This window comes from Aspergillus welwitschiae (assembly GCF_003344945.1).
Source record: "Aspergillus welwitschiae strain CBS 139.54b unplaced genomic scaffold BDQ94scaffold_43, whole genome shotgun sequence".
Taxonomy (NCBI): domain Eukaryota; kingdom Fungi; phylum Ascomycota; class Eurotiomycetes; order Eurotiales; family Aspergillaceae; genus Aspergillus; species Aspergillus welwitschiae.
The window spans coordinates 195946-221923 of record NW_020798737.1 but is presented as its reverse complement, the minus strand read 5'-3'; the positions used below and the strand labels follow the sequence as shown (position 1 = coordinate 221923).

The 25978-nt window shown below is 51.1% G+C and overlaps 10 protein-coding genes across 10 annotated transcripts; 4 read left to right on the top strand and 6 right to left on the bottom strand.

The window, feature by feature from the left end:
- Positions 1 to 800: 800 nt before the first annotated feature.
- BDQ94DRAFT_174566 (uncharacterized protein) lies at positions 801 to 2346 on the top strand (the record flags this gene model as incomplete). Its single annotated transcript, XM_026772372.1, has 3 exons — positions 801 to 1062; positions 1117 to 1873; positions 1929 to 2346. The coding sequence occupies 3 exons, from the start codon at positions 801 to 803 to the stop codon at positions 2344 to 2346; spliced, it is 1437 nt and encodes a 478-aa protein (XP_026621722.1).
- A 2170-nt stretch (positions 2347 to 4516) lies between these two features.
- BDQ94DRAFT_96195 (uncharacterized protein) lies at positions 4517 to 6404 on the top strand. Its single transcript, XM_026776926.1, has one exon. The coding sequence runs from the start codon at positions 4639 to 4641 to the stop codon at positions 6253 to 6255; it is 1617 nt and encodes a 538-aa protein (XP_026621721.1). The 5' UTR covers positions 4517 to 4638; the 3' UTR covers positions 6256 to 6404.
- Positions 6405 to 6577: 173 nt separating this feature from the next.
- Positions 6578 to 8154, top strand: BDQ94DRAFT_151767 (thiolase family protein). The gene is made up of 3 exons (XM_026767810.1): positions 6578 to 6827; positions 6877 to 7821; positions 7869 to 8154. The coding sequence occupies exons 1-3, from the start codon at positions 6693 to 6695 to the stop codon at positions 8067 to 8069; spliced, it is 1281 nt and encodes a 426-aa protein (XP_026621720.1). The 5' UTR covers positions 6578 to 6692; the 3' UTR covers positions 8070 to 8154.
- On the bottom strand, positions 7869 to 9874 carry BDQ94DRAFT_96191 (NAD-dependent succinate-semialdehyde dehydrogenase). The gene is made up of 3 exons (XM_026776925.1): positions 9774 to 9874; positions 9614 to 9701; positions 7869 to 9547 (listed from the first exon to the last, which is right to left on the bottom strand). Exons 1-3 carry the CDS (start codon positions 9798 to 9800, stop codon positions 8166 to 8168), a joined length of 1497 nt encoding a protein of 498 aa, XP_026621719.1. The 5' UTR covers positions 9801 to 9874; the 3' UTR covers positions 7869 to 8165.
- A 100-nt stretch (positions 9875 to 9974) lies between these two features.
- On the bottom strand, positions 9975 to 12200 carry BDQ94DRAFT_151764 (putative alpha/beta hydrolase). Its single transcript, XM_026767809.1, has one exon. The coding sequence runs from the start codon at positions 11704 to 11706 to the stop codon at positions 10066 to 10068; it is 1641 nt and encodes a 546-aa protein (XP_026621718.1). The 5' UTR covers positions 11707 to 12200; the 3' UTR covers positions 9975 to 10065.
- A 402-nt stretch (positions 12201 to 12602) lies between these two features.
- On the bottom strand, positions 12603 to 15051 carry BDQ94DRAFT_183362 (GMC family oxidoreductase). The gene is made up of 4 exons (XM_026774394.1): positions 14793 to 15051; positions 14022 to 14739; positions 13473 to 13914; positions 12603 to 13386 (listed from the first exon to the last, which is right to left on the bottom strand). The coding sequence occupies exons 1-4, from the start codon at positions 14997 to 14999 to the stop codon at positions 12951 to 12953; spliced, it is 1803 nt and encodes a 600-aa protein (XP_026621717.1). The 5' UTR covers positions 15000 to 15051; the 3' UTR covers positions 12603 to 12950.
- Positions 15052 to 19731: 4680 nt separating this feature from the next.
- BDQ94DRAFT_151757 (PLC-like phosphodiesterase) lies at positions 19732 to 21337 on the top strand. The gene is made up of 2 exons (XM_026767808.1): positions 19732 to 20145; positions 20198 to 21337. The coding sequence occupies exons 1-2, from the start codon at positions 19823 to 19825 to the stop codon at positions 21201 to 21203; spliced, it is 1329 nt and encodes a 442-aa protein (XP_026621716.1). The 5' UTR covers positions 19732 to 19822; the 3' UTR covers positions 21204 to 21337.
- BDQ94DRAFT_151756 (uncharacterized protein) lies at positions 21323 to 21674 on the bottom strand. The gene has a single exon (XM_026767807.1). It carries the CDS (start codon positions 21554 to 21556, stop codon positions 21398 to 21400), a length of 159 nt encoding a protein of 52 aa, XP_026621715.1. The 5' UTR covers positions 21557 to 21674; the 3' UTR covers positions 21323 to 21397.
- A 1311-nt stretch (positions 21675 to 22985) lies between these two features.
- BDQ94DRAFT_162659 (uncharacterized protein) lies at positions 22986 to 24020 on the bottom strand (the record flags this gene model as incomplete). The annotated part of the gene is made up of 7 exons (XM_026769590.1): positions 22986 to 23167; positions 23204 to 23250; positions 23282 to 23383; positions 23454 to 23503; positions 23534 to 23749; positions 23780 to 23927; positions 23980 to 24020. 7 exons carry the CDS (start codon positions 24018 to 24020, stop codon positions 22986 to 22988), a joined length of 786 nt encoding a protein of 261 aa, XP_026621714.1.
- On the bottom strand, positions 23941 to 25970 carry BDQ94DRAFT_183356 (aldehyde dehydrogenase family protein; the record flags this gene model as incomplete). Its single annotated transcript, XM_026774393.1, has 6 exons — positions 23941 to 24490; positions 24555 to 24956; positions 25031 to 25333; positions 25389 to 25503; positions 25566 to 25709; positions 25775 to 25970. The coding sequence occupies 6 exons, from the start codon at positions 25968 to 25970 to the stop codon at positions 24202 to 24204; spliced, it is 1449 nt and encodes a 482-aa protein (XP_026621713.1). The 3' UTR covers positions 23941 to 24201.
- Positions 25971 to 25978: the final 8 nt, after the last annotated feature.

Genomic DNA, 25978 nt, shown 5'->3' with positions numbered 1-25978 from the left:
CATCTCGCTTGTGGTTGAACCATAGTTCAGATCCAACAATGGATTTTTCCGGCTCTTAAATTTCCACATCCCCCATTTGATATTTAATGCGCACGCTTTGTGGGTAATAAAGATGCATTCGTATTGGTAGATTACTGGAACTTAGCCAGATATTCCAGGTAATAAAAAAACAACGAGGAAGATTAAATCTCAAAGTAAGGTGCAATACAGTCATTAACTCACCTAAAACCTCAGGGACGACACCCCAACTTTGTCATACATTTCTGAAGATCCCTTGTCTGCCGAACAACAGCCGAGAAATTCCCACAAATCAATGAGCATGGACATCGCGATTAACAGCAAATTGTGGCTACGACTGAAGATCCCGTCTTAAATTTAGAAGAATTCGTATGGTCGCGATGCATTTCCTATCATCTATTCCGTACTTTATCGAAGCTAAGACAGTGTCTATCACGCATAGCATGATTATAGCTTGACGGGAAGACCCGTTGCAAAAACAGAGTGATTTGAGAATACCCAAACAAGTCTGGCTGGATTGACATTGCAATAAAGACCTTGTCTATCCAGTCTTAGTAGTGCGATGAATGATTGTACATCTGCTCTTTGTTCATCTCGCAGTTTACCGATGATTGTCAGCCACCTTTCCCTTGAAATGGCTTTATCGTTACAGAAAAAGTGTATAAAGATGTGTAACCTTGCTCCTCATACAGTGGGAAAAGTAAACTTGGACGTCGCCTACCTGTACGATTCGTTTGTAATCACTAGTTTCCCAGTTGACTACTTACACCTCGTACACTACAATGGATTGCCCATCAGTCAGCGAGATGACCATCTCCGCTCTACACAAGCTCAACGACTGTCTGCAACATGCACTCTTGCGGGAATTGGCAGAGCAGCTGAAGGCCTACTTCGGGAAGAACTGGAGGCAGAAACTCCGCATCTGCGCTACTTCAAACGGGATCTACGATGACAGCGGGCTGCGTACGGACGAATTTGTCCGACCTCATGCTGTACGACGTTTGAAGAAACTGATCGAGGGGCTGGACGAGTGCATTGAAATTGGTATAGACCCCCCCCCCGGGTCCAAGCGCCGTTTCCTCACTAACAACATGACAGTAACGAAGGATCAGGACTGTCTGTTTCCGGGCTGCGCTGAATATGACGAGTCAATGGAATCCGAATGTGATGAGCCAGGCCCTAAGATTGAACGGCTAGTGAGACCTGAAGGGGGGCCTAAACTCACAAAGGTACTGGAAAAGGTCCAACTTAGGCTTGAGAAGATCGGCTTACTCGCTGAGAGAATGATGGACACTTACAATGACGCGCGGGATTATGAAGCCAAGGCCAAGTTCACGTATGTGGACTATCAGAAGCTGGATGATCCCGACTATAAGCATCATCGTGATGTGGATGTTGAGGGCCTGCGCAGATTGAAGCAACATCTTGTTCGGGAGTACCATCAAGGGTATTCCATCGACTTCCCGAAATATAAAGCTGGACCTAGCGAAGACTTACCCAGCGGTAAATCTGCAGTGGCTTACCTTGAACAGAACCATCGACAGCAGGTCCACCGGTTAATCTTCGCCGTACTCCGCCGACACCACCGGCTGAGCATGTCGCGAAACGCAGCGGAGAAGCGGCGGGCCACCGCACAGGCTGCAGCAGATGGCACAGGAGACGTTTTGTCCGAGAACCCGCCGGCGAGCGTATTTCAACCCCGGCTGCCATCCACCGATGCAATGAGGCATTTGAAAGTTGGCTCGTGGTCCAAGACCCCTCGTCCAGAGACCCTTGAGGGCCAGGAGCGAACATTTCAATGTCCATACTGCGGCGACATGCTCCTGGAGGCAGACTCGGAGCGCACAGCATGGTAGTAAGTTACCGACTATCTCATAGAGAGAAGAGCCCATCAGCTAACACACAAATAGTGAACATGTCAACTGCGACCTTCTACCATTCACCTGTCTCTGGCCATGCTGTAAGCAAGAAGACCCGAAGGAATTTGCGAACGTGGTCAAATTAACAGCCCATCTCGAAGAGAATTTCGGGACAGTCGAGCACTGGGTGTGTGATGCTTGCCTTGCTCAGGGAAAGCCTTGCAACAGTTGCGAATTCATGAACAAGAAGGATCTTGATAAGCATCTTGCCTCGGCTCATCCGAACCACAGCAATGGTTTGACTCCCACTGTCCGTCTGGAGGTCCCTAGCGAATGTCCGCTGTGCCCTCGCAAGCTCATCTATAAAACTCGTGGTCCGGATTCGCTTTATCCCCATGTTGCTAATCATATGGAACGGTTTGTTTCTCTGGCGTTGCCGGAGATTGGGGGTGAGGGGGCGGATTGTTAACCTTCAATTTGCCGGGTAGGGGTTGTAGTAGGTTAGATGATTTTGTTTTTTGGGTATGATATTTATCGGTATCAGAATGTGAATTGCAAGTCTTTGGTAGATAATATATAAATCGCTACTTTATATGTAGATGCTCTGGGAAGACTGAGGAACGAGGTCTGTAGCCATAACTGATTGAGTTTCATCCAGCAACTACTATTACTACTACTAGTATGTATGTACCATTACAGAGTATATGCATCTAGATCCACCACCCCAGTCAGGAAGTGCATTCACCCCAGACCAGACCCACCGCTGAATGCGGACTCACTGACTCCACTCCAAATTATATAAAACTCACCACCCATTAATAGAGCAATATGATGCATACAAGACGCGGTATCATGATGCGAAGATTGTAAGGTATTATTACTGGAGATTTAATCCGTTTATTACCAACACTGAGAACATTCTGGAATCGGATTGGTCAGGTTCTATACTTCGTTATATCGGACTTTGGATTCTATGCAAGCCAGCGTCTTGTTTTACTAGATGTGACACAATGGAGAAGGAATACAATTATAATGGGGTGTTGAGTATTAATCCGATTATTTTGAGGGTCGTGAAAGAGATGGGTGGTGGTATTAGGTGTGCCGGACTTAATCAGGTAGAGTTATAATGGGACTGAGAAGGAATGGGATGAGAAGTTGGACGCTAGTGAAATTGAAGATAGATGAGGGAGTGAGTACTATTCGATTTGGAGTTGGGGCGTCTTGTGGCCCTGTTGGAGGCAAGGAAAGTGGCTAGTTGTGATGTTGGGGGGCTGAGTGTGCTGGTGGTTGATGCTGTGAAGAGAGTGATGGAAATTGGGGAGGTGGTGAGGATGGACGATGTTGAGAATATCTTGGCTTATAACAATAAATGAAGTGAGGCGGATGGTATAGATATGTCAAGTCCAATGGGATGGAAGTGTTTTTCTAGTATAATGTTGGTGCATGTGAATGCCTTTGTTTATCGCGCAATGAGGCTATAGGGTAGCGACTAACTGGGGCGAGAATTTGGAATGGGATGATGGAATGATATGCATCGGGTCGGTCCGTCAGGTTTGCGCCACTATACGATCTCCAACGATTGCCAACCGCAGCCATGATGGAAACAAGGGTAAGTATCCAACTATCACCAGTTAAGAAGGGAATCAGGCTGACGCTAGGCAGAACAGACCAGGGGGGGTCTCTGCCTGTCTCCGACCGCTAGTTTCCTCAAGGCCCATTCGCTATTCGAGCTACTTGCTCCCAGCAGGTGTCTAGGCTCTGCGCGATCGCATCCAGACCAGTGAATAATACAGAGTCCATTAGGCAGACATGCATGTCAACCCGCGTCCCACGTTGCTTGCCGCATCCCACAGCCTCCCTGCGTCGAAGATCCATGGAGGCTCTGCTCTGTTGTCGTCCACTCATTCAGGACTGTTCTTCACTACTCCTGAAATCTCTCGAGTGGTGGTCATGTAGTAGACAACTGATGTCATCTGTCCCCAAGGAATCCTCTTGACCTCGTCCCTGGTGCCCGGCTGACTGATTTCTCTACTTGCCCCTGTGACCGATCGAGCAGCCACACTCCATCGCCACACTGCCTCTGCCTCTGTGAACTCTACATTTACCACACACACAACATCCTAGCTGTTGGTAAGGCTGGAGAAAGCTCCAGCTGTGGTGATACCTTGCTCAAGCAAACCCCCCTCGCAGCGGTCGCTCAGCCATAGAGCGAGTAAGAAGCAGCTATGGCCCGGCTGATCGTGACGCCCGGTCATTGTTGCCGCGATTTGCAATATTTAACTTAAAACCCACTGAGTCGCGGCTCGCACCCGACCAGGATATTCATCATCAGGAACGATCATCTTTATGAGATCGTTTGCTATTTTAGATTCTGCCCTTCCCTTTCTTTGTTCTGTGGTTTCCTTCTTTCCCTCTGCCCTCTTCACCTGCGAACACGCGCGGTTCACTCGTCTTCATCGTTTCTTTCCCCTTCCCTTCCTTCCCCCTCCTTCACTATCAGGCGCGGTGAACCCATGACTTCACTCACATGTCTTGGATCCATGACATCGTCGCGACGCGCTGTTTTCTACAAAGTCTTCAAATGAAAACAGTACTTCCGTCTGCTTTTGTACACTGTCACAATGTGCCCCGTCTGTCTATAGTAGTGAGCTTTACGGACACTACCGTGCAAAAGTGGCCGCGATACGCCTACATCTACGCCTCATACCGATTTCTACCGCAGGGTGCGTGCCTGATCCAGCATCGCTGTGCAAGATAGGGCATGTGCATCATCGAAGAGTATACAGTCTCGTACCCTGACGTCCGACGAAGGCGGGTCCTTCAGCGGTGCCTCTTGGGAAGATCGTTTGGGTACTGCTATCGCACCCAGGTGGTCAGCCCTGGCGAGCGCGTCCCTGAGCGCCCCGCCAGTCAATTCCAATACGCTCAGCCTAGAACCGCCCATCGACCAGCCATGCGGTCTCTGCGCCATTTGATTGTCGATCCGCGGGAGCAGCCGGCGCGGAGGAGACGGTCCCCAAGCTATCCGCGACGGATGCCCTCACGACGGAGTGATCCTTTCCGAGTTTTCTTTCCGTTTCTTCGGCGGGCTTCTGACAGCGATGATGTATGGAAGGGCGACGAATATCGGCCGCGAGGTCGGGGACGATCGCCTCGGCCTGTCATTGTGACACCAGATGTACCGCCCATCAATCGTGAACCCCGGGGTATTCCAAGAAGACGGCCTCTAGGTTCGAAAATCAGGGTGGTCTCCCCACCATCAGAGCCTCTATACAAGGAGGAACCAATGCGACCACGCCGCGGAATGTCACCTGCTTCACCTTCTCTCTCACCCCGGAATCCAGGTACCATCCGTCATCCCGTCATTATTCATCAGGAGTCAAAGCCACGGCCAAGTCCGATCCCTTCTTCCAGCTCATCCGGATATCAGTTCAGAAATCCATGGCGCAATAGATCTCCATCTCCAGGTACATCCAACTGGCATCGCAAGGGACCACGGCCGAGTCTGTCTTCGTCTCCAGGACCACCGAAACCTCAGGAGGAGCCACAGCCACAACTATCACCAGTAGGAGTACCAAGTACTGATGCTCCAGCAGCACCTCTCACCCCACCCCGGAAGAGAGAGCGACGCCCCAGGGAGCGTTCCCCATCTATCGAGCGTGTACAAGTTCGCAAAACACGTTCTTCACCAACCGTTCCGGTGGAGGTGCACAACCCTCCAGCTCCAGACAGCAGTCCCAAACCGGTGCCAGCATCAAGCACCCCATCCCCAGGGAGTGGGCCCCGCCACGTGCAGTTTTCCGACATAGTGGACCACCTCTCCATATCCGGTGAGAGCAATGTGCCCTCTTCTCCGACCGGCCCTCCGCGCTTCTATAGACAGTTTGGCAGCGCAAGCCGCCGTAGGTCCCCGACTCCTGGACCTACCCCCAGACTAGGAGGAGGAAGAGGTCGCTCAAGCTCAGAAAGGATTAGATATGTGTATGCGTCTCCTTCTGCGAGTCGTTCATATCCCCCGGGCGTTGAGGTGCTGATTGTGACTCCGCGCAGGTATCGGCCGGAAGGAATCACCCCACCGCTGAGCCGGGCGACCGATATTTGCGAGGTTGAGCCTGGGAGAAGGAGTTCATCGTCTGGACGGGCTGCTAGGGGGGTTTTGGACGGGAGCGGTTTGCGGGTGGAGGGTCGGCGTAGACGTGGGATGGGAAGGGAGGAGCTGGGAAGAAGCGCGAGACCGAGGATCATATCGCTGTCACCACCCAGAGGGCGATGGAGACCGAGAGTGGGTGGGACTGAGCGGTATGGGGGGTTCGAGTCGGGAGATGGACGCGCCGTTAGGGATCAGGGTGGTTCGGCGCGTGTGTGGAGATGGCTGTGAGAGATGTGGATCATGGTGGAAGTTTGTAAGATGTTGTTGGTAGAGGAGACCTTTCGGATTATTTCTTATGTTTATTGTGTTGATTATCTTGATGAAAAAACATTTTCTGAGAACCCGATTAGAAATGATATGGCAATTAACTAGCTGAGACATGACGGAAAGCAAGCAAGCAAGCAGGATGAAGCTGGAGAAGCTCCCCACATGACTATCTCCACGTGACCCAAAGGGACCTCGGCAGCGGTTAGCGGCGGGCCGGCGGGCGGAGAAGAGGAAGAGGAAGAGGAGAAGGAATGCATGTGCATCTCATCCCATCTCTCCTCACTCTGCTGTACTACACATCTACCTGCCTTCTGCTTCTTCATCGCCGTCCTCATTACTATCACTCCATCCCTTACTCTTTTTCTCTTTTGATTCTTTGTCTAGCTACGATACCCACAATGCTTGCCTCTCGTCTCACCCCGCGGACCATCCCCGCACGCCAATGGCGTCGACACTTCAGCGTCGCCCGTCCAGCGCTGAAGGAGATCCAAGATGCCTACATTCTCAGCGCTGCGCGCACTCCTACAGCCAAGGCACGATCCCTTACACCCAACGTTCACAACCATACTAATCAGACTACAGTTCAACGGCTCCTTTGTCTCCGTCCCAGCCCCCCAACTCGGCGCCGTGGCGATCAAATCCGCCGTCAGCAAATCTAACCTCCCCACCGAAAAGATCACAGACGTGTACATGGGCAACGTCCTCCAAGGATCCGTAGGCCAAGCGCCCGCGCGTCAAGCCTCCATTTTCGCCGGCCTCGCTCCTACCGTCGAAGCCATGACCGTGAACAAAGTATGCGCGTCCGGATTGAAAGCCGTCGCTCTGGCCGCCCAGAACATCCAGCTGGGACTAGCAGAGGCGCAAGTGGCCGGTGGTATGGAGAACATGTCGCGTGTGCCATACTACATGCCACGTTCCAGTCAGTTGCCTCCTTTTGGGGAGATCAAGCTTGAAGATGGACTGATCAAGGACGGGCTGTGGGATGTGTACAACCAGATTCATATGGGTATTTGCGCGGAGCAGACGGCCAAGAAATACGAGGTATCACGGGAAGAACAGGATGAGTATGCGATCCGGTCGTACGAGCGGGCGCAGAAGGCCTGGGCTGAGGGTTTGTTTGGCGAGGAAATTGCCCCGGTGACGGTGAAGGGTAAGAAGGGGGACACGGTGGTCGAGAGGGACGAGGGCTTTGAGAACCTCAAGGCAGACAAGCTGCGCGGGTTGAAGCCCGCGTTCTTACGGGACGGCACCGGCACGGTCACGGCGGGTAATGCGTCCACGATGAACGATGGCGCCTCCGCCGTGGTGGTGGCTAGTCGCGAGCTGGCTAGGGAGTTTGGCACGGGCAATCGTGCGCTGGCGAGGATTGTCAGTACTGCTGATGCAGCTATTGACCCGGTTGATTTCCCCGTGGCCCCGGCCAAGGCAGTCCCGATTGCGCTAGAGCGCGCGGGCATCAGCAAGGAACAGGTTGCCGTGTGGGAGTTTAACGAGGCATTTGCGGCGGTGATCAAGGCTAACGAGAAGGTAAGTCATACTCTTCCTGGTAGTTGACGATAGGCTAATGAGATTAGATTCTTGGACTGCAAAACGCGCGTGTCAACCCGCTGGGCGGGGCCATCTCGCTGGGTCATGCACTGGGCAGCTCGGGCTCGCGCATCCTGGTGACGTTGCTGCACCAGCTGCAGCCAGGCGAGTACGGTGTGGCGGCCATCTGCAATGGCGGAGGAGCAGCTAGCGCGATGGTTGTGCAGAAGCTGGACCGAGTGGACTGAATTATAAGCACTGTACATATATGACTGACAGATTGATGCCCATGTTCATGCTAGCTAGCGGTCAATTGAACCCTGCAGAACAAACAACCTCTTAACCTAATAATGTCCTTGCACTGTCAACGTCCCCGTCTTAGTGACCAAATACTCATCCACAGCCACATCCTTTCCACTCTCCTTGCCATACCCACTCTCCTTCATGCCCCCAAACGGCGCCTCCGCCGCCGACATACTCCCCGTATTCAAGCCCACCATCCCCGCCTCCAGCTTCTCAAACAACCTCCACAAGCGATCCGCATCCTTAGTAAACGCATAACTCGCCAGTCCCATACTGGTATCATTCGCCCACTGCACCGCCTCATCCTCCGTATCAAAGGCATACAACGCCGCCACCGGCGCAAACGTCTCCTCGCGACTAACCAACATCTCCTTCTTCATCCCCGTCAGAATCGTCGGCTGGAAGAAATACCCCTTCTTCCCCTCCACCCTACCACCACCCAATATAACCTCTGCCCCCAGCCTCCTCGCATCCTCAATCTGCATCTCCGCCTTCCCCAAGCCCCTCTCCGTAGTCAACGGGCCCATCCCCACCCCTTCCTCCATTCCATGGCCCACGACCAACTTCTCCGTCCTCTCTCTCAACATCCCTGCAAACTTCTCATATACCCCCCTTTGCACATACACCCGATTCGCAGTAATACACGCCTGACCGGCATGCCTCCACTTCAAATTCATCAACGCCTTGACCGCCTCCTCCAAATCCGCATCGTCAAACACAATAAACGGACAATTCCCCCCGAGTTCCAACGTCACCTTCTTCAACCCGTCCGCACAAATCCCCGCAATCAGCTTCCCCACCCTCGTCGACCCCGTAAACGTCACCTTCTTCACCAACTCATGTCGACACAACGCCTCACTCAGTGACGGCGTATTCTCCATATCCGTCGTCAACACATTAATCACCCCCGCCGGAAACCCCGCCTTCATCGCTAACCCCGCTATAGCCAACGCACTCACCGGACTCTCCGGTGACGGCTTCACCACCATCGTACACCCCGCCGCGATCGCCGCCGCCACCTTCCGAAGCACCATAGCCACCGGGAAATTCCACGGCACTAGCGCCGCTGCTACCCCAATCGGCTGCTTGATCGTGAGCACCCGCCGGCCTGGCACTGCTGCCGAACTAATCGTGCCCGAGACCCGCTCGGCTTCGCCTGAGAACCATCGCGTGAACGACGTCGCGTAGTCGATTTCGCCGAGCGCTTCGGCGAGAGGTTTGCCTGTCTCGTGCGTGATGATTTTGGCCAGGTCGGTTTTGTGGGTCCGGATGAGACTGTCCCAGGCTGTGAGGAGTTGCGAGCGGTAGTGCGCCGTGGTGTGTCGGAAGCTGAGGAATGCCGTGTGTGCGGAGACGACGGCGTGGTCGGTGTCGGCTGCTGTGCAGGTTGGGATGAGGGCCCAGGGGAGGGAGGTGCCGGGGTCTGTTTGTTTGTTGTTAGTTGGATATCGGGGAGATCCCAGGGGGGGTGAGATTGGGATGGGGTTACCGATGACTTCAAAGTGTTGGTTGCTTTGGGATTTGATCCAGGTATTGTTGACGAAGGCGTCGAAGTGAAGGATGGAGGGGTCGGAGAGCTATACATATAGTAAGTACGACATGTTAGATAAGGGGGTTCAAGTAGGATATGGTGGATGCTGGGTTCGTACTTGGAATGGAAGCTCGTATTGCGCCATCTTGAGTGGGATCCGTTTACGATCAGATATTAGTTGATGTTGAGAAAAGTTATGTATGAGGGACGAGATGGATGGATATCAGGGGAGTATCACAATTAATAAGGATGTATGAAGAAGAGGGGAAGATAAGCAACCCCGCACCTCGGATGTCGGCAAGTTTATTACTACCACAAACTGCTATTGGATCACTCGTTATCGTCACGCTGATCATATTCTACTATATACATAACAACAACAGCTCGTCTACATAACAGCTGGTATCCACCTAGTGCAGGTACTCATTCACCACCGCCGTGAACGCCGCCGCGTTCTCCAGCATCGGTAAATGACCCGCCTTCGGCACCAACTTCAACTCGGAATCGCTCTTCAGATCCGCCACCATCTGCTGCATCGTCTTCGGCAGCACACCGTCACTCTCACCCGCCACAAACAGGCCCGGCACCTGCGCCTGCGCCATCCGGTCCCGCACATCATACGCACACAGTGCCTGCACGCTCTGTCTGAACCCGGGCAGACTGTTCGTCCGCACCAGCTCCTTCGCCTTGGCGGGCAGGTGGGGCTGAGTCTCATACGACTCGGCCGTGAACCACCGCCGCACGGTAATCTCGGCCAGTTGCTCTCCGACAATCGCCTGCTGCGTGGTAGCTGACACAGCACCCTCGCTGGCTGCCAGCTCGACGCGCTCGTTCCACGCCTTCCGGTTCGTCTCGGGGCTGGAGCTGTTGGTGTCGCAGGAGATGAAGCGCTCCACGCGCTCCGGGTACAGCAGGGAGGTGTTCAGCACCGTTACACCACCCAGACTGACACCGATAAGGGTGGCCTTGGGAACGCGCAGAGCGTCCAGCAGTGCGATGATGTCCGAGGCCAGGAGATCAATGTTGACGGGCTTATCGCCGCATTCTTGCTGGCGGCCACGGGTGCAGTAGCGGACAATGCGGAAGTTCTGGTTGCGAGGGTCAGAGAGGAACTGGTCGACGAAGTCATCCCAGATAGTGTAGTCCACCAGGATGGAGTTGCTGAGCACGATGACCGGGCTGTGGGGGTCTGTGCTGCCCTCCAAACGGTAGGGGAGCTCGACGCCGTCAGGGGTGGTGACAAAGGACTCGACGGCCGGGCGGGTGGGAGAAGGCAGGGTGCGGGTTTTGCCGTCGATAGACGACCAGGGACCGATGCAATCCGCAGAGGTCAGGGATGACAGCTCGCGGGGAGCGGGTCCGAAGGTGTAGGCCCACTGATAAGTGCGACGGCGGGCCTTAGCCACGACGTCGGTCATAATGCGGGTGCGCCAGGGGGTGTCTGTCGCAGCCTTGTATTCGGGACCGCCCAGACCATTCTGAGCAGCGTACTCGTGCACGGCCAAGTATTCGCGAGGGGCTTTAGGGTCGATGGTGGAGGTGACGAAGAGGCGGGAGGAACGCCAACCGGGCACGCGGGACAGCATGGGGATGTGCTCTTCGCGGTACCAGCGGGTGAAGTCGTCCTCTTTAGCGGCGTCGGCGGAGGAGAGGGAGAGGGAGACGGCGATGAGGGCGGAGCCGGCAGCCTCGGTATCGGGGGTAAGCTCGAGGGGTTTGTAATCAGCCGCCTTTTGCTCGAGAACGGTATCGTAGAGCCGGCGATCGACGTCAATCTGGGCCATGGTAGCCTTTTCCCGGGGGGTCTTGATAGTGTCGCCGCGCAGGGCGAGGTAGGTCTCGCGCGTCAACTCCACCATGTCGATGATATCGTAGAGGGCCACCCACTCGGGCTCCTCGCCGTCGGTCGCGCGATAGCGGAAGCCATTGGTGCAGAAGGGCAGACGCAGGCGCAGAGGGCCGTGTTCGGTGTTGTACCAGTCGTGGAATTGAGCGGCGGGGAGGGAGGGACGAGGGTTCATCGTCACCCAGAGAAGGCCGGGGGTCGCCATTTTGATGTTGAGTGAAGATACTGCCGAAATCGAGAGAAATGAAGCAATAGGAAAGGAATATGAGAGACCGGATCAACAATGAGGGGCAGATGGCGGGGTGACCCGCGATAATAATTATTATAACGAGGGCGTTCCGACTGACTGCCGACCACACAGCCGATGGCCGCCGGGTGAAGTCATCGGGTATATCTTTAAGTTCGGGTCTTCATTCCCCAGACACAGTTGGCGGGGAGCCACTGGTAGCCACTGGGGTTGGGGTTAGTTCATACTCCATCATGTCATGGTATGCAGATGGGATGTTCTCCAGACAGATTCAACTGGCAAGAGGAGCTCAATAATGGAAGAAAGGTGTGCTTTGTAAGAAATCAGCTGGGAATATGCTGTGCAGCCTGTGAGTTCAGGCAGGAATCTCGGCAGCCAGGAACTGCCGAGTCACCTGATATATTTGCCTTGCTCCTTGGTGCCTTATTGCCTTGTAGCCTGATTGATTACGCTTATGTCAGCCCAGCGCGGAGCTGCACCCCGGTATCGCCCTGGCAGCCAGGCGCTTGCTGCTACGGGTTAATTGTTTATACCATTCTTTACTCCATTTCCATCAGCTATATGGGCGATCAGATGGTTTGAGATACATGCAGGGGGGAGATGATGGGGTTGCCTCCGGGGGCGTGACCACCACCCTTCACATCAAATACCACACGAAATCGGAAGAGTATGACATGGTTTTTTGAGCGAATTGGATACTATCAGAACGACATAACCTTGATCAATGATGTTATGGGGATGTTTCGATGCTTTGAAGCTGGGGCTGTGTGGCTACTGGCTTGTCAACAATCAACCAAGCATTGGCCCAGCGATTACACCCAGGTCAGAGTAGGGTAACTGACCTCAATTTCTTCTATTACATGACAGTGAACATAGGTTGATATTCATCAGCAACGCACGAGTTTCTTTATTTAGTTTACTGGTAGGTAACCATTGGCGTTTCTGTGACAGTACTCAGGCTGCGCTTCTAGACCTCACAGAGTGTTCTCGCCTAGCAATTACCGATTTTCATGTTGGCCCATAGAAGGGGGAAATCGCACTGTAGGAAGATTCTACGAAGAAGAAGAAACGTTTGGAGCGACTGATCACCCGCGAATTTGCGTGGCGGGGACGATAATGCTGGGTGATTAGGCGGATATCCCATTCTCTTCTCTTTTGCAAGTAACCTAGAGTGTGTCGGCAGACGTTCTCTAACGCCTTGTTCAATCACTCTTCCAGTCCTGCTTTATGAGGTCCGCTGCTCTTTCCGCGAATGCGTACACAGTGGCTTGCAGATTCGCCGTGCTTACAAGCGGGATGGCACTCGCATCCACGACCCTCAGTCCTTCGATACCATGGACCTTCAAGTTGGAATCCACTACTCCGTCCTTTTCACGAGGCAGCATGGAACAGGTCCCCACAAAGTGCCACATAGAGACCAAATTATCCCGAGCATACTTTTTTGCAGCATCTAAGTCTCCCTGGAAGTCTGCAGCCAGGTCACGGAACTTCAGTGGCTGTTCGAGAAGCTCCCCAAGCTGAGGTGACTCTGCTAAGTTCTTGACACCGAGCAAGTGCCGTGCTATGACTTCCAGATCGAGAGGGTTTGACAGATAACCAGGATCAATAATTGGAGGGGTTCCGGGGTTGTTGGAAGTACTTGGGTTCGTTTTGTCAGATTTGATGAATATAGAGTTGGTAGGGGGTTGGAAGCTTGTGAAGAAGAAAATGCTAAAATTACTCACATATAAACGCTTCCGCGGGAAAGGGGTTGAGAGAGCATAACTCCAAGCGTGATTAACTTTCCAGGCGAAGCAGCTGGGATAGTCCCATCATTCAGGTCTTTGGAATAATTCGTCTGCCCTAACGCGGCTAGGTACGCAGCTGATGGTTGCTTGGAGTCAAGAATGGTGGTCTTCGCAATGTCATAATAAGCCTGTGTTGCCTTGTGTTGTTGTGAGTTATCGGGAGTGTCATCTGAAAGTAGTGCCTGAAGAGCACTTCTGTCAGGGTCAGGAAGAGACAAATAGGCGTAGGTGTAAACCCCGAGGGAAGCTAGGGGCCCAGATCCCGTGGCAGCGTATTCCTGCATTGCCAGACCGATGGCTTCAGGCTCTTGTCTGACCAAAGAGTCCTTAGTCTCGATCTCAGGCTTTGCTTGAAATGCGGTGTATGAGATCATATGATCTAGAAGTAGTAGATGTTAGTTCTCACTTCGAAGCGAGTATGCGTCAATAAGGAAGATGGTTCCACGTTATTTGTGACCGATGCTAGATCAGAAGCTCTTCACATACCCTGAAGATTCTGCCCAACTCCAGGAAGGTCCATGACAATATCGATGCCATGCTTCTCAAGAAGTTCTGCTCCACCGACTCCTGAAAGTTGGAGAATTTTGGGAGATTGAAAAGCGCCAGCAGCAAGTATAACTTCCTTCCTTGCCTGAAAAGTCTTTGAAACACCATCGTGACTGTATTGGACTCCAATAGCTCTGGGAGGCTTGCTTTCGTCAAACAGGATTTTCTCAACCAATGAGTTCGTAAGAACGTGAAGATTTTGTCGAAGCTCAACAGGCTTATAGTAGGCCGAGGTGGAGTTGCTTCTCTTGCCCTCCGAGTCGATACTAGCAAGGCAACTGAATGATCCTACGGAGCTGTGGATGAACGGATCCCCGGCGTTGTATTGCCCATTGTTACGGAACAGTTCGGCCCATGCCTTGCGAATAGGATGTGCCTCATTGCCAAAAGATGTTTGGATCGGACCTTTCGCTTCGTTCAACTTAGGCCAGCCCTCAATTGCCAGACCTTCTTTAGCATCCTGTGTCACAGTCGGACTGCTATAGGCCTTGGAGAAATAATTCCTTAGCATGGTCCAATTCCATCCGGGGTTACCGAGTGCCTCCCATGAGTCAATGACTCCCTTGAATGGAGGAACAAAGACGTGTGCATTTAATGAACTGGATCCTCCGAGTGTCTTGCCCTGGTTAAGACCAAGCACTCTGCCGTTGAGGCCTGGCTGCAAAAGCAATGGGTAAGCCCACACTCTTTATTAAGATAGACGGTCATTACCTGAGGGGAAGATTTGAACTTCCAATCGGCGTCGGATCCAAGCAGTGCGGCATAGAAGATGGGAATGTTAACGCGGGGATCTGCTGTCAAGTCGGCGCCTGCTTCGAGAACTAGGACAGAAGTGTTGGGGTCCTCGCTGAGTCGAGAAGCAACAACCAGGCCAGCCGTACCGCCACCAATGATGACAAAGTCATATACAGTGGCCATTTTGTACTGTGTGCAGACTTAGTAAAGGATTGGACGAGGTAGGAAAATGGAGCTGCGAGCGTAGCAATTAAGTCATTTGTTAGAATGAGCAGGAATACCCCTGGACTGGGGAAATATATATTGTTACTAATCGGATTACCTTCCAATACTAACAAAATAGTGGACAAAGAAACAGGCTTCGATCAATACCACCCAATGAGAGTACTACATGCAAATGCTATTGAAATCGCTCCACAAATGCCAGTTTTACCCCGCCCGAAAGTACTTTTGCTAGTCTATCGATCGAGTCACTCAATGCAGTTTAGCCTGAGTGTAATTGTTATGGTGTACTTAAGTCATCTTACCAGCTTCTGCTCCACTCTAATTTCATATATTATTTACGTAATGTAAAATCAAGGGTTAGAATGATTATTGCGGTCTTTGTCGAAATTGGAGAATGGAGGACTGTCCTGAAGTTTACATAGGTTTAAACTTTAAGAATTAAACCTAGAGTACTCATAGTCTAGTGAAAGGGACTCTAGGAGAAAAATGAGAACGGATATTAGAAGTGCATCCGGGAAACCTTATATCAGCCTTAGAGATCGTAGGTCTTTGGATTGTGATACGAACACTGACAAGGCTAATGGCCTGATAAAAAGGCATCAGTGTACAAAACGGCCTTAAATATCGGCGGTGAGGTCTCATTTCTGACTAGATGTATTCCAGCGGTCTTAGGTTACAATGAAATATTATTCTTGAGCTTAGAATTGAAAGGCTTTACTAGCGGCTGGAAATTAGAGCCTCTTAATGTTAGAATCCTTGGTTCATTTGTAAGCTAATGAGAATTAGTAGTTTTGCTGCCCGAAAGCGAAGCTTAGAAGACCTTTAGATTGATACAATGATAGTATTGTTTCGGTAATGGTTCTCAGTCCTGTATTCACACCGTCACATACGTGTTCCCAAAATCTCAGCCTCGTCCAGGCGACCAGAGTATCCTGTGGCTCCCAACAATCACGGCCTTTATTTGGCGGAATGCATTTTGGCCCCGCTCAGGCAACGTTTGAACAGTCGAGGCTTCTCCCGGCCGGTTCAGCACGAACTAGACGGGTCGTGAATCCAGAAATCTGACACGGATCTGTTATCTGGCCTGCGAAGCCGCAGGGGATCATGCCGTGAGATGGAGCAAGTCCTTACAGTACCTTCCTCTTCGATCATCGTACCTTCCTGCTAAGCTATATTAATGGTAGTGCCGCACTCTAGTCCCACTTAGGCCATAGGCTAAACCTCTAAAGTAGTAGTAATAGCCAGTCATATGATCCTGTAATCAAGTAATTCACTTATCAGAAAGATATACGTACAAATTATCTGCCCTAGCTCTCTAATTTCTACCAGCAACCCCACCTAGAGCCTCCCGACTCCTCCAAAGCACCCCCCCCCCCCCCCGGAGAACCCCCGTAGAGGGCCCCGCATACACCTGGTACAATTACTGGTAGAATTGCCTGTTGTATTAATAGACATAATCTCATATGGAGACATTTAAATGGGGTCTCTACAGAGGATCTTCAGAATATCTGTTGAGAGAGTGTGAGGGAAAAGGCCTCCGGGAGAAAATCTCTGAAAAGAGACCTTTGTGGAAGAACTCCCCGGGGAATTCCGGGAAATCCAAGAAAAGGATTTACTAGCATATAGTGTAATTACTAGCATCAGGAGCAAGTACTTGAACGAGCGATCTAAACAGATATTAGTTTCCTTTCCCAATATGTTTAGTTAAAGTATAGGTCTGCTGAGGTCAGCCATCCTGGCTAAATCCTAACTTGATCTCGCAGAGGGATTAAATTAACTGGGTTCTTTTAGTCTTTGATTTCAAGGCTGCCGAGGTCGAGTTGTGTCGGGCTTTTGACATGGGTCCTGACACACCTATTACTTTTGAACTACTTGTGTATGACTGTCCAAAGATATATATTTCCAATGTATAATGCAAGAATATGAAGTGGGCTTCGACAATAAAGACAAAATGAAAACATGTTTGGTTTTCCGGCCAGTTACAGAATTATCTAACACTTGTTATACAAATCTATATCTAAAGAATTCGCGCTTGTCATGAAGATACACAGTATGTTGGGGGCTGGGTTAGATGGGATCGGCGCCCGTGCCTCCCGTAGGTGTGCCCGAGTGAGTTGTCTGTGCCCAGCGGGCGGGTGGACCGGCCGGTTCGGTCAGTCCCGGAGAGTTTGTTGAGCTTTGGAATATTGTTCTCGCAAGTTTGTCACCAATATTTCATTCTCCTTGCTCACGTTCAGTATTCTCGTAACAAGGCGCCAAATAAATTGGCGACTGGATACATCACCGACTTCATGTTGAAACGGGATTGCTCCGGCAGTTCAGCCAGGTCGAACTTGATCCTGCCCCTGACCAAAGCCATGAACACGTAGGCCTCAAATCCATTGGGACAGACGCTAAAGATGCTGGCCGAAGGAAACAAATATGCCTCATTTGAGTCAGCGGGCAAGGACACGAGTGTCAGAAGGAACAAAACATGTTGGGAGCAGGTGCTTGGATGAAGAACAGATCAGGATGGACTCGCAGGCAGCTGGTTGACTGGCTGCGACCCTCGTTTATATTTCCACATTGTGTATGAATCTGCTGTGCTTTTGTTGTAAATCTGGCTTCCTCGTCTGCGGCGACGACCTCCCTGTGTTGCAACTTGCATTATTCCTGGTTTCAAAGTGTTTATTTCGGGTTTGAGGGATTTGCTGGCGTTCGGGACCATATTCTCTGCTTGAAACGGCGAGCCACCTCCATGGCTAGTATCTAAATAGCCGGTTCAATCAGTGGTAATAATTTAAATGAATTGATCGCATGTGGAGGCTGCTCAACGCGAGGCCGCATCACTAGGGAAGTATGGCTATATCTATTGCGGCTCTTGGTCTCTGAACGGGGACAATCCCACCCGATAAGCTATGACTGGCTGAGTCCTCAGCCCTATTAGCTATATTGAGAATCAGTTATCTAGCGTCGGATTTACTAGGGGCCTCTCTTCTGTATGTAATGCCTGGTCAGCAAGTTAATATAAAGTCTAGCAGCATGGTTTAGTATGACTTCTGGATCACTTTCAGCTGAGTCTTCTAGGATTTGCAGGTGTAACTAAAGACACCATATCATGTACTACAAAAGATACAGCAGATATCCTTCTATCATCTTTGAGAAGATACTACTTGTCAGTCAATTTATAGCCCTCCGACATATACAGGCAGGATACTTCAGCAAAACCAACATATATATGTCTATTAGTAGTAACTAGAATATTCCAAATACTGTAGAATATTTTGGTTCCGGTTATAGAACGAATCGGAGTGAAGAATAAGACAAACGACAAGCAACAAACGGAAAACCCCCCGAATCAACTGTAAAAACCCTCCGACTTAAACCCCCCGACTAAAACCCCCCGAAGGTTGAACCCTCCGACTCGGCATTCATCGGCGTCATATTTACCGGTGTTTTCGGCGTTTCGGCGATTGAGTTGAACCCCCCGGCACAATGCCGAGCACTGAACAGCATCCGGAGGGAACGGCGACAAGGGTTTCGGCGTTTAGGAGTTCCCTTCAGGTCCAAGGGTTTGTTTTCGCCGTGCGATCGGAGGGTTTTTGGCTTAGAAAGCATAAGTCGGAAAATGCGATTGGACATGATTGAGATGATCACATATTCGGTATTGCTTATGAGTAGTATTAGGTGAACTAGTTAACTTTCCGAAGTGATCGATCTTCGATTGACCTTCGATTGGAGTCCGATCATAATAGATCGGAATATTATAGTACTATCTCTTGGTCCGGTTAATCTTGCTTTGGGGCATTCCAATGTCGGCCACGGATGAGCGGGAAGGGAATTGTGCAAGAGGGTCTATTTTGTCCATGTTGAATGTTATTCGATGGAAATGAAGATTGTCAAGGGTATAAATATAAATGTAGTTTATTTTTTATCCCTAGTTATCAAATGATTGAAGTGTCTATGAACAATCGTTTGACTTCATCGTTCTATAACCTGATGGCGGGTTCCTTTGGGTAGAAGAGCATATCCAAGGCCTTTTGCGGACTCGGGCCCCTCACTCATCTCCCGACCGATAGACTTGGGCATGCTCAGGTTAAGCTACCATCGCAGGGCCGGAGGAGTGTGCTTATTGTGGGTGTTTGAATTAAGTACTTTCACTTATTAGTTTGATAACATTCCATCTGTTTTAGCAATTCGATATTGCTGCTGTAGCAGTGATTTCTTCTTCCCAGAGCAACCAAATTTCGTAACTATCATGGTGGTATGGATGTGTTATGGAAATGACGTTTCTAGTAGCGAAATCAAGTATCTTCGTTTCCATGACAATGTTAGTGGATTGACAAAGTCAGTGAACCTAGGACCCTGAAAGCTGGGACATGGGTTCCACTAACCATGACTAGCCAATTAAAGCCAGTTAGATTATATCTAACTCAGAAACATGTATCAGATACTAATATTTCACAGACAGAATTGTACGGTGAGAACACGACAGCACCATGCGTGGGGATCCGAATAAAAATAGCCGGTTCGGCAAGCTTGACCCGGACAAGCCTTCGCTAACTTCTTGGCTATCCACGGCCAGACAGCCAGAGTAGCTGGTACCATTCAGTTAGTGCCAACCTTGACGGCAATTGATGAACGCTGAACGGCTGTTCGCTGCTGCGCCACAACTTGGTGTGCTGCTGCTGCCTAGTCCCCTCTTTTCTTCCGAAGATCCTGGACTTTTCCCGATCGCTCGTGAACTTTTGACTGCACCCCATGCGGCGACAGTCCGTGTCCCACGAGAGTGCACCGCAGCTATGGCATTTCAAGGCTCACGCGATCAATCTGAACAAGGGGAGCCGTCTTCTTCCCGTTCCATCGCTAAGTACTCTCCTTTAGAGATGGTTCCTGAGGTCGACTCCGATCAGGATGAGTCCCCCCTTGAAGTCCTGCCTCTGAATAACTTTGGCCCCAAACGTCGGCGGCGGCGAACGACGACTCGAGTGCAACGCAGCAGGCTGCGCAGCCTATGTAGTTTCTGGAAATGCCGCCATCTGTATTGTCACATTCACCCGTACTCGCGACGAGCCATGACTTGCCGATTTGTAAAGCGTCCCTTCTGGGGCGCAGTGATCGTGCTGTGAGTGTTGATTTGCTCAACAACGGTATTGACTGCTGCTAATTCCATTAAGCGGCCTCCTAAAACTCGCCTCTATCTTTTGGTCTGGTTTGGTCTACCTCTTTCCAGACGACCTTGACGCCCGCCTCGACGCCTGGGTCTTCCCCGCCGGTCGCCCATCCATATTCTCACATTGGACCACCCACGGCGTCGTCCCCGTGCGATGCCACTCACACAACGATTATTGGCGCGACGTACCGCTCCATTCGGCCCTCAGCGCAGGCTGCATTGGCGTTGAAGCCGACGTCTGGTCATCCGATAATGACTTGCTGGTCGGACATACTCCCTTCACACTGCACCACGAAGTCACTCTCCGCAGTCTGTACCTAAACCCTTTGTTGGACCTACTCCAGAAGCACAACACCCGCTCGAGCCAACTCGAGCCCGCGCACCTTCCCGGCAGCTTCCGCGCCGGTGTATTCTCCAGCGACCCATCACAAACCCTGGTCCTGCTCATCGACTTCAAGGAGCAGCCTGAGGCCACCTGGTCCATGGTGATGGAGCAGCTCCAACCCCTCCGTGACGGCGACTACCTCACCTATTTCAACGGTACAGACATTATCACCCGGCCCATCACAGTCGTTGCTACCGGCGATGCGCCCTTCGATCGCATCACATCGAATCAAACATACCGAGACATCTTCTACGACGCCCCGCTTGACCAGCTCGCCCTCCTTCCACCAAGCACCGGACGACCCGATCAGCCGGATCCAGAAACAGAGCCTACCTACTCGTACAAGAACAGCTACTATGCCTCTGTCGACTTCCGCAAGACTATCGGCAGTCTATCCCGCAATCGCTTCTCGCAGGGACAGCTGGAGCTGATTCGGAAGCAGGTTGAAGCTGCGCACGCGCGTGATTTGAAGGTGCGGTACTGGGGAACCCCGAGCTGGCCACGTGGTCTGCGGAACCATGTTTGGCATGTTTTGGTGCGGGAGGGGGTGGATTTAATCAATGTAGATGATTTGAGAGAAGCCACGAGGCAGGATTGGAGGAAGCATCGGAGTTGGTTCTTTTGATGGCTCGTGGGTGAAGTAGCATGGTTGTGTGTGCAAGTATATGTCAGCGACGAAGTCATGGATATATGGATGTAACTTGCTTAATAATATAAATAATTTACAGTACCTAGGTTTATAATAAATTTTTAAAAGTCTTTATAAGCCTGGAAAAAATCAATCTAATTATTATTAGTATTGTTCTATCTGTCTACGACTTAGAAGCTTATGGAATCTAAATTAAGGCTTCTCAATACTTGCACGTCGGAGCTGATTGATTGAGGAAGATAATGGTTTAGAAAGATTTGGATGTCTGCATGCTTTATAATTATTTTCTGCTGTGCATCGCTGACAAGCCTTAAACTTGGCAGATACATAGTATGGTGCTTCCGGAATTCGTGGAATACCAAGTGGAGTGTCAGCACTTACTGCAACCGAAGTAACTACATATATATATATATATATATATATACTCTTTTCTCTGAATAATAAAATATACTTGTCAATTCCTAGGATCACTTCTCTATTCCTGTTATCTTAGCTTTACTAGTATATGTACAGCTGAAGCAAGTTAAAAATGTATCAGGCTAAGATATTTCTAAGATATAACTAGTCTTAGATAAGAGGAGAGAAGTAAATCTGTATAATATCACACAGCTATTTATAAGTAAATATAAGTAAGTATTCTGTAGTTAAGCTTCCAAGTATATTATTATTTAAAGATAGTATTAATAAGTATAAAGAACAGAATTATCAAAGTACATGGAAAGAGCATTCTTATATTCTATTCTCTTTATATACCAGATTGTATACTCCTTGGAGTATATCCTGAAGTATATCCTATCACCGTGCGCGGTCCCGTATAGTCAAGTGTATGCTTCTGAAGGTATAGCAATCCGCAGCTCTTCTGATTCTGAACTTCTACCGGCTAAGAGTTGCTAATTGCTGCTCGGGTATTACCTTCATCAGCGCTTTCTAGCCGAGGAGTCCGCCTTACTAGTGAGTTAACTAGCAGGGGTCTGTAACACCAGTTCGAAGGGATGTCAAGCAGCGAGTAGGCGATGGCAAAGAGCGTGAGCGTGACTGAGTACCCAGCATCCGTCAAGTCGGTTTGCTGCTCGAGTGAGTCGCCCGTCTCTGCGTTGAGGACACAAGGCATAGCCGATGTTGGAGCGGTCGAGGTAGTTGAGGAGATAAATGAACGCACAGGAAGGGAGGAGTCGCCTGTGAATTTCCTGAAGGAGCTGTCAGTGGCGCGTGGTGATGTGCTCCACATCCGAGGCGCCAAGTAGAACATATTCAATGTGGTGGGCTTTGCCGATCGATTTATCTTCCATAGCTGCCAGCTCTCAATAACAGAATGAAAGTTGACTAGACTCATCGACATTGGGCTGGGCGGCTTTATACGCCGTTGCGGGACCCCGCATTAACGCTACTGACAGGTACTGCCCCGAGAGATAGCTTAGATCTCGTGCGAATGTTTCATGGCTACATGTGAAGAAAGAGATATTCACCTAGCAAGGTTACCTCAAATCCTGCCGGACCCCTGTCTGACAGTCCGTTGACTGAGCTTGGATATCATAGTGTAGGAAAAGTATATCCCGCGGGATTAGGGGCCTCATGACACGACATAGCGCCGTCACCATATGACTGAACGTTGTGAGAAGCCTAGTCATCATGGGGATATTGACCTATCCATCCGACAACCAGTTAAGGTCACACATTGATTGAGGGAATGTTCTTAATTGGGTAATTGCAGCTATAGAAAAGGAATCATGTATGGAGGCCTCGGCTATATCATGATTTCTACTTATTTCCTTCGAAATTGCCCGATGCAACAGCGGCAGAATACCCGTTAAACTCACCAGTTTCCAGCAGAATATGCGGAATCCCGTCCTCGGTAAGCGAGGCAAACGTCTTCTTCTTTCTCGCCTCCCAACCGATCTTGCGCAGACGATTCGCCCGGTTCCGCGCATTGGACCCAATCACTAGCCCAGAGCATTATCTAAACAAATCAATATAACTATCCTGTGGGATAGTTTGCGGGGTCTGATCGGCGACCTTGCCGGCGCTTTGCAGGATCCGGCCAATTTCCGCCGCACACTCTCCACGAAAGCTCCTCGCCGTTCTCGCAGAATACGTACGGGTTTTCTGCAACTGTCGGAGCGGGATTCTCTTCGAGCCAGTGCAGAAGAGTGACATAGCTGCGGGCAAGATCTTTGATATGCACCTGGTTGCGTACGGCAAGTTCGTCGCCGATCATCCCAGGGGTACCTGTGCTTGATGGAGCAGCGGACCATGGTCGGCAGCTGGATAGAAAGGCGCTTCTCGCGAGAGCTGACGCCCTAGATGACGGGCGGGACCATGATTACAAGCTTGGAGTTGCGTGAGAGCTCAGCCATTTTGCCAGCGCGGACAATCGCAAGATCAATTGCGCGATGCGCGGCCGAGGCTGGAAGGGCGTCGATTGAGGCTGGTTCGTTGTAATCATAGATGAAGTCGGTGTAGCTGTCTTCAGCATTGTACCGATGAGACTCGCGCCTGCGGATGTAGATTGTCTTGTGGCCCGCCTGCGAGCGCTACCGAATTCCTGCCAGCACGGCCTCGAAGGAGGGGAGATCGTCGGCGGTGGCGGTGTGAATGACAATGTCGCTTGCGGCGGTCTGAGCGGCAATTACATCCTTGTCGGCCAGAGTCCCCAGCACAGTCTGCACACCCAGATCGTGAAAGGCCTGGCGGGCAGACTCCCTCTGCAGCAGCGTGGAGATTTGCTACGTCTTTTCCTGGATCGAGCGCCTACCCGCCGATAAGACCAGGGCCAATGAGGAAGATGGAAGTCATGGTATCGAGGGGAAATAACAATTGTGGAAGCCAAGTCTGATTTAATTATCCCAACCGGCATCTATAGTCTGGCGAGTGGAGCCCTGCCGGCTATATGCTCCTCCAAAAGGATCGGATGAATTAACAATCACGGCTTACGAAAGCCTAGGTTACTCACAAACGTCCCATCATGGTCCGAAGCCTACAACAACGAAATATACACGGATTTGACCTCCGTCCAGGCCAGGAGTCCCTCCTCACCCAGTTCCCGCCCGGTTCCGGACCCTTTGTACCCGCCCAGGGGCAGGTCTTGGCAGTAGTACGGCGATGTCGTGTTGACGCCCACAGAGCCTGCCTCAAAGCTCTTGGCGACCCTGATGGCTCGGGTAATGTCGCGCGTGAAGACGCTGGCATAGAGGCCATATTCGGAGGCGTTAGCGGCACGGATCACCTCGTCCTCACTGGTGAAGGTGTTAAGGCAGGATACGGTGCTACGGATGAAGAGTCAGGAAACGATTGCACAAACAGATGAACAGGAAGACAGCTTTTACGAACCCGAAAATTTCGCCTTTCATCAGAACATGACTCTCTGGCACATCCTGGAAGATGACGGGAGCAACAAAGTTGTTGCCTTCCTCCGGCGCGGTCCCAATAGAAAACTTTTTCAGTCTATCCTCCTGCGCCTTTCGGAGGTACTCGGACACGTTCTTGAACTGCTGTGCGTCCGCCTGGGGCCCGAACCGAGTTTCTTTCTTGAGCGGGTTACCGGCCTGACCTGAGAGCTGCCGGATAGCCTGGACATACAGCTGGGTAAATTCGGTGACGATACTCTCCTGCACGTAGACCCGCGAAGAAGCCATGCAGACCTGCCCGGAATTGGAGACAATGGAAAAGGCCGCCAAGGCAGCGGCCTTTTCGAGGTCGGCATCCTCGAACACGAGAAGGGGGCTCTTTCCACTGTTTCAATTTCATGGCCGCAATCAGCTTCACTACCTCCCTGACAGTTGGAGAGAATTAGTGGCTCAGCTTACCCTAGTTCTAGCGTGCATGACTTGAGGTTTGAATCTACCGCCGCCTTCTGGATAAGCTTCCCCGTATCCTTGCTCCCCGTAAAGGCAATCTTGCGGATGTCCATGTGCCGCGCAATGGCATCTCCGCAGGGCAGACCGAATCCAGACAGGATGTTTAGCACTCCAGGCGGGAAGCCGGCCTCATGGGCCAGTTTGGCGAACAGGATTGAGGTCAACGGCGCCTTTTCGGATGACTTTAACACAAGTGTATTGCCTGCGATGAGTGCGGGGCCGACTTTGAAGCAGATCATAATCATTGGGACGCTGGTAATCAGGTAATCAGTCAAGGGGAAGAGGCAGAACATATAGGAAAACTGACTTCCAGGGGATAATAGCGCCTGTAACGCCGTAGGGCTGGCGAATCGATAAGTTCAAGTGGTCTTTAGATGTCAGCGAGGTGACGCCATGAACGTCCAGGGCTTTCCCTGCATAGTCTATGGTAGTAACCGAGGTTAGATAACAGTTTATTCCGCGCCTAGTTCTACACAGAACATACATCGCAGTGTTGCCCCGCCTAGGGATTGGTCCATGTACGTAGACACCGGTTTTCCCATGCACATGGCCTCCAATCGGGCGAATTCCTCGGCATTTTCATCCATCAGATCAGCCAAGCGCAGCATGAGACGGCGACGTTCGGATCCTGGAGATAGCGGTAATGATTAGGCCAGCGCAAAGAGTTAGAATGAAGATTGGCCATAAACCTACCATCGACCTCTGACCAGAAGGGAAACGCCTTTTTGGCACTCTCTACTGCGCGATCAACGTCATTTGCCCGACCCTCGTACACTTGCGCGACAACGTCGCCGCTATAAGGATTGACCACGTCGAACTTGGCGCCGTCGATTGATGGCACAAATTTGCCATCAATAAAAAGGCGGGTCTCGATGTCGGTTGATGCCATGGTGCGTG

Bases quoted from the DNA above. Each gene is read 5' to 3' on its own strand.
- BDQ94DRAFT_96195 (XM_026776926.1), top strand. From the start codon at position 4,639: ATGTGCATCATCGAAGAGTATACAGTCTCGTACCCTGACGTCCGACGA.
- BDQ94DRAFT_183362 (XM_026774394.1), bottom strand. From the start codon at position 14,999: ATGGCCACTGTATATGACTTTGTCATCATTGGTGGCGGTACGGCTGGC. The intron at 13,915-14,021 runs GTATGTGAAGAG...TACTACTTCTAG, and splicing joins AGTTGGGCAGAATCTTCAGG to ATCATATGATCTCATACACC. The intron at 13,387-13,472 runs GTGAGTAATTTT...AACGAACCCAAG, and splicing joins TCCCGCGGAAGCGTTTATAT to TACTTCCAACAACCCCGGAA.
- BDQ94DRAFT_151764 (XM_026767809.1), bottom strand. From the start codon at position 11,706: ATGGCGACCCCCGGCCTTCTCTGGGTGACGATGAACCCTCGTCCCTCC.
- BDQ94DRAFT_151757 (XM_026767808.1), top strand. From the start codon at position 19,823: ATGGCATTTCAAGGCTCACGCGATCAATCTGAACAAGGGGAGCCGTCT. The intron at 20,146-20,197 runs GTGAGTGTTGAT...AATTCCATTAAG, and splicing joins TGGGGCGCAGTGATCGTGCT to CGGCCTCCTAAAACTCGCCT.
- BDQ94DRAFT_151756 (XM_026767807.1), bottom strand. From the start codon at position 21,556: ATGTATCTGCCAAGTTTAAGGCTTGTCAGCGATGCACAGCAGAAAATA.
- BDQ94DRAFT_151767 (XM_026767810.1), top strand. From the start codon at position 6,693: ATGCTTGCCTCTCGTCTCACCCCGCGGACCATCCCCGCACGCCAATGG. The intron at 6,828-6,876 runs GCACGATCCCTT...ATCAGACTACAG, and splicing joins CGCGCACTCCTACAGCCAAG to TTCAACGGCTCCTTTGTCTC. The intron at 7,822-7,868 runs GTAAGTCATACT...TAATGAGATTAG, and splicing joins TGATCAAGGCTAACGAGAAG to ATTCTTGGACTGCAAAACGC.
- BDQ94DRAFT_96191 (XM_026776925.1), bottom strand. From the start codon at position 9,800: ATGGCGCAATACGAGCTTCCATTCCAA. The intron at 9,702-9,773 runs GTACGAACCCAG...CTATATGTATAG, and splicing joins AATACGAGCTTCCATTCCAA to CTCTCCGACCCCTCCATCCT. The intron at 9,548-9,613 runs GTAACCCCATCC...ACAAACAAACAG, and splicing joins CCAACACTTTGAAGTCATCG to ACCCCGGCACCTCCCTCCCC.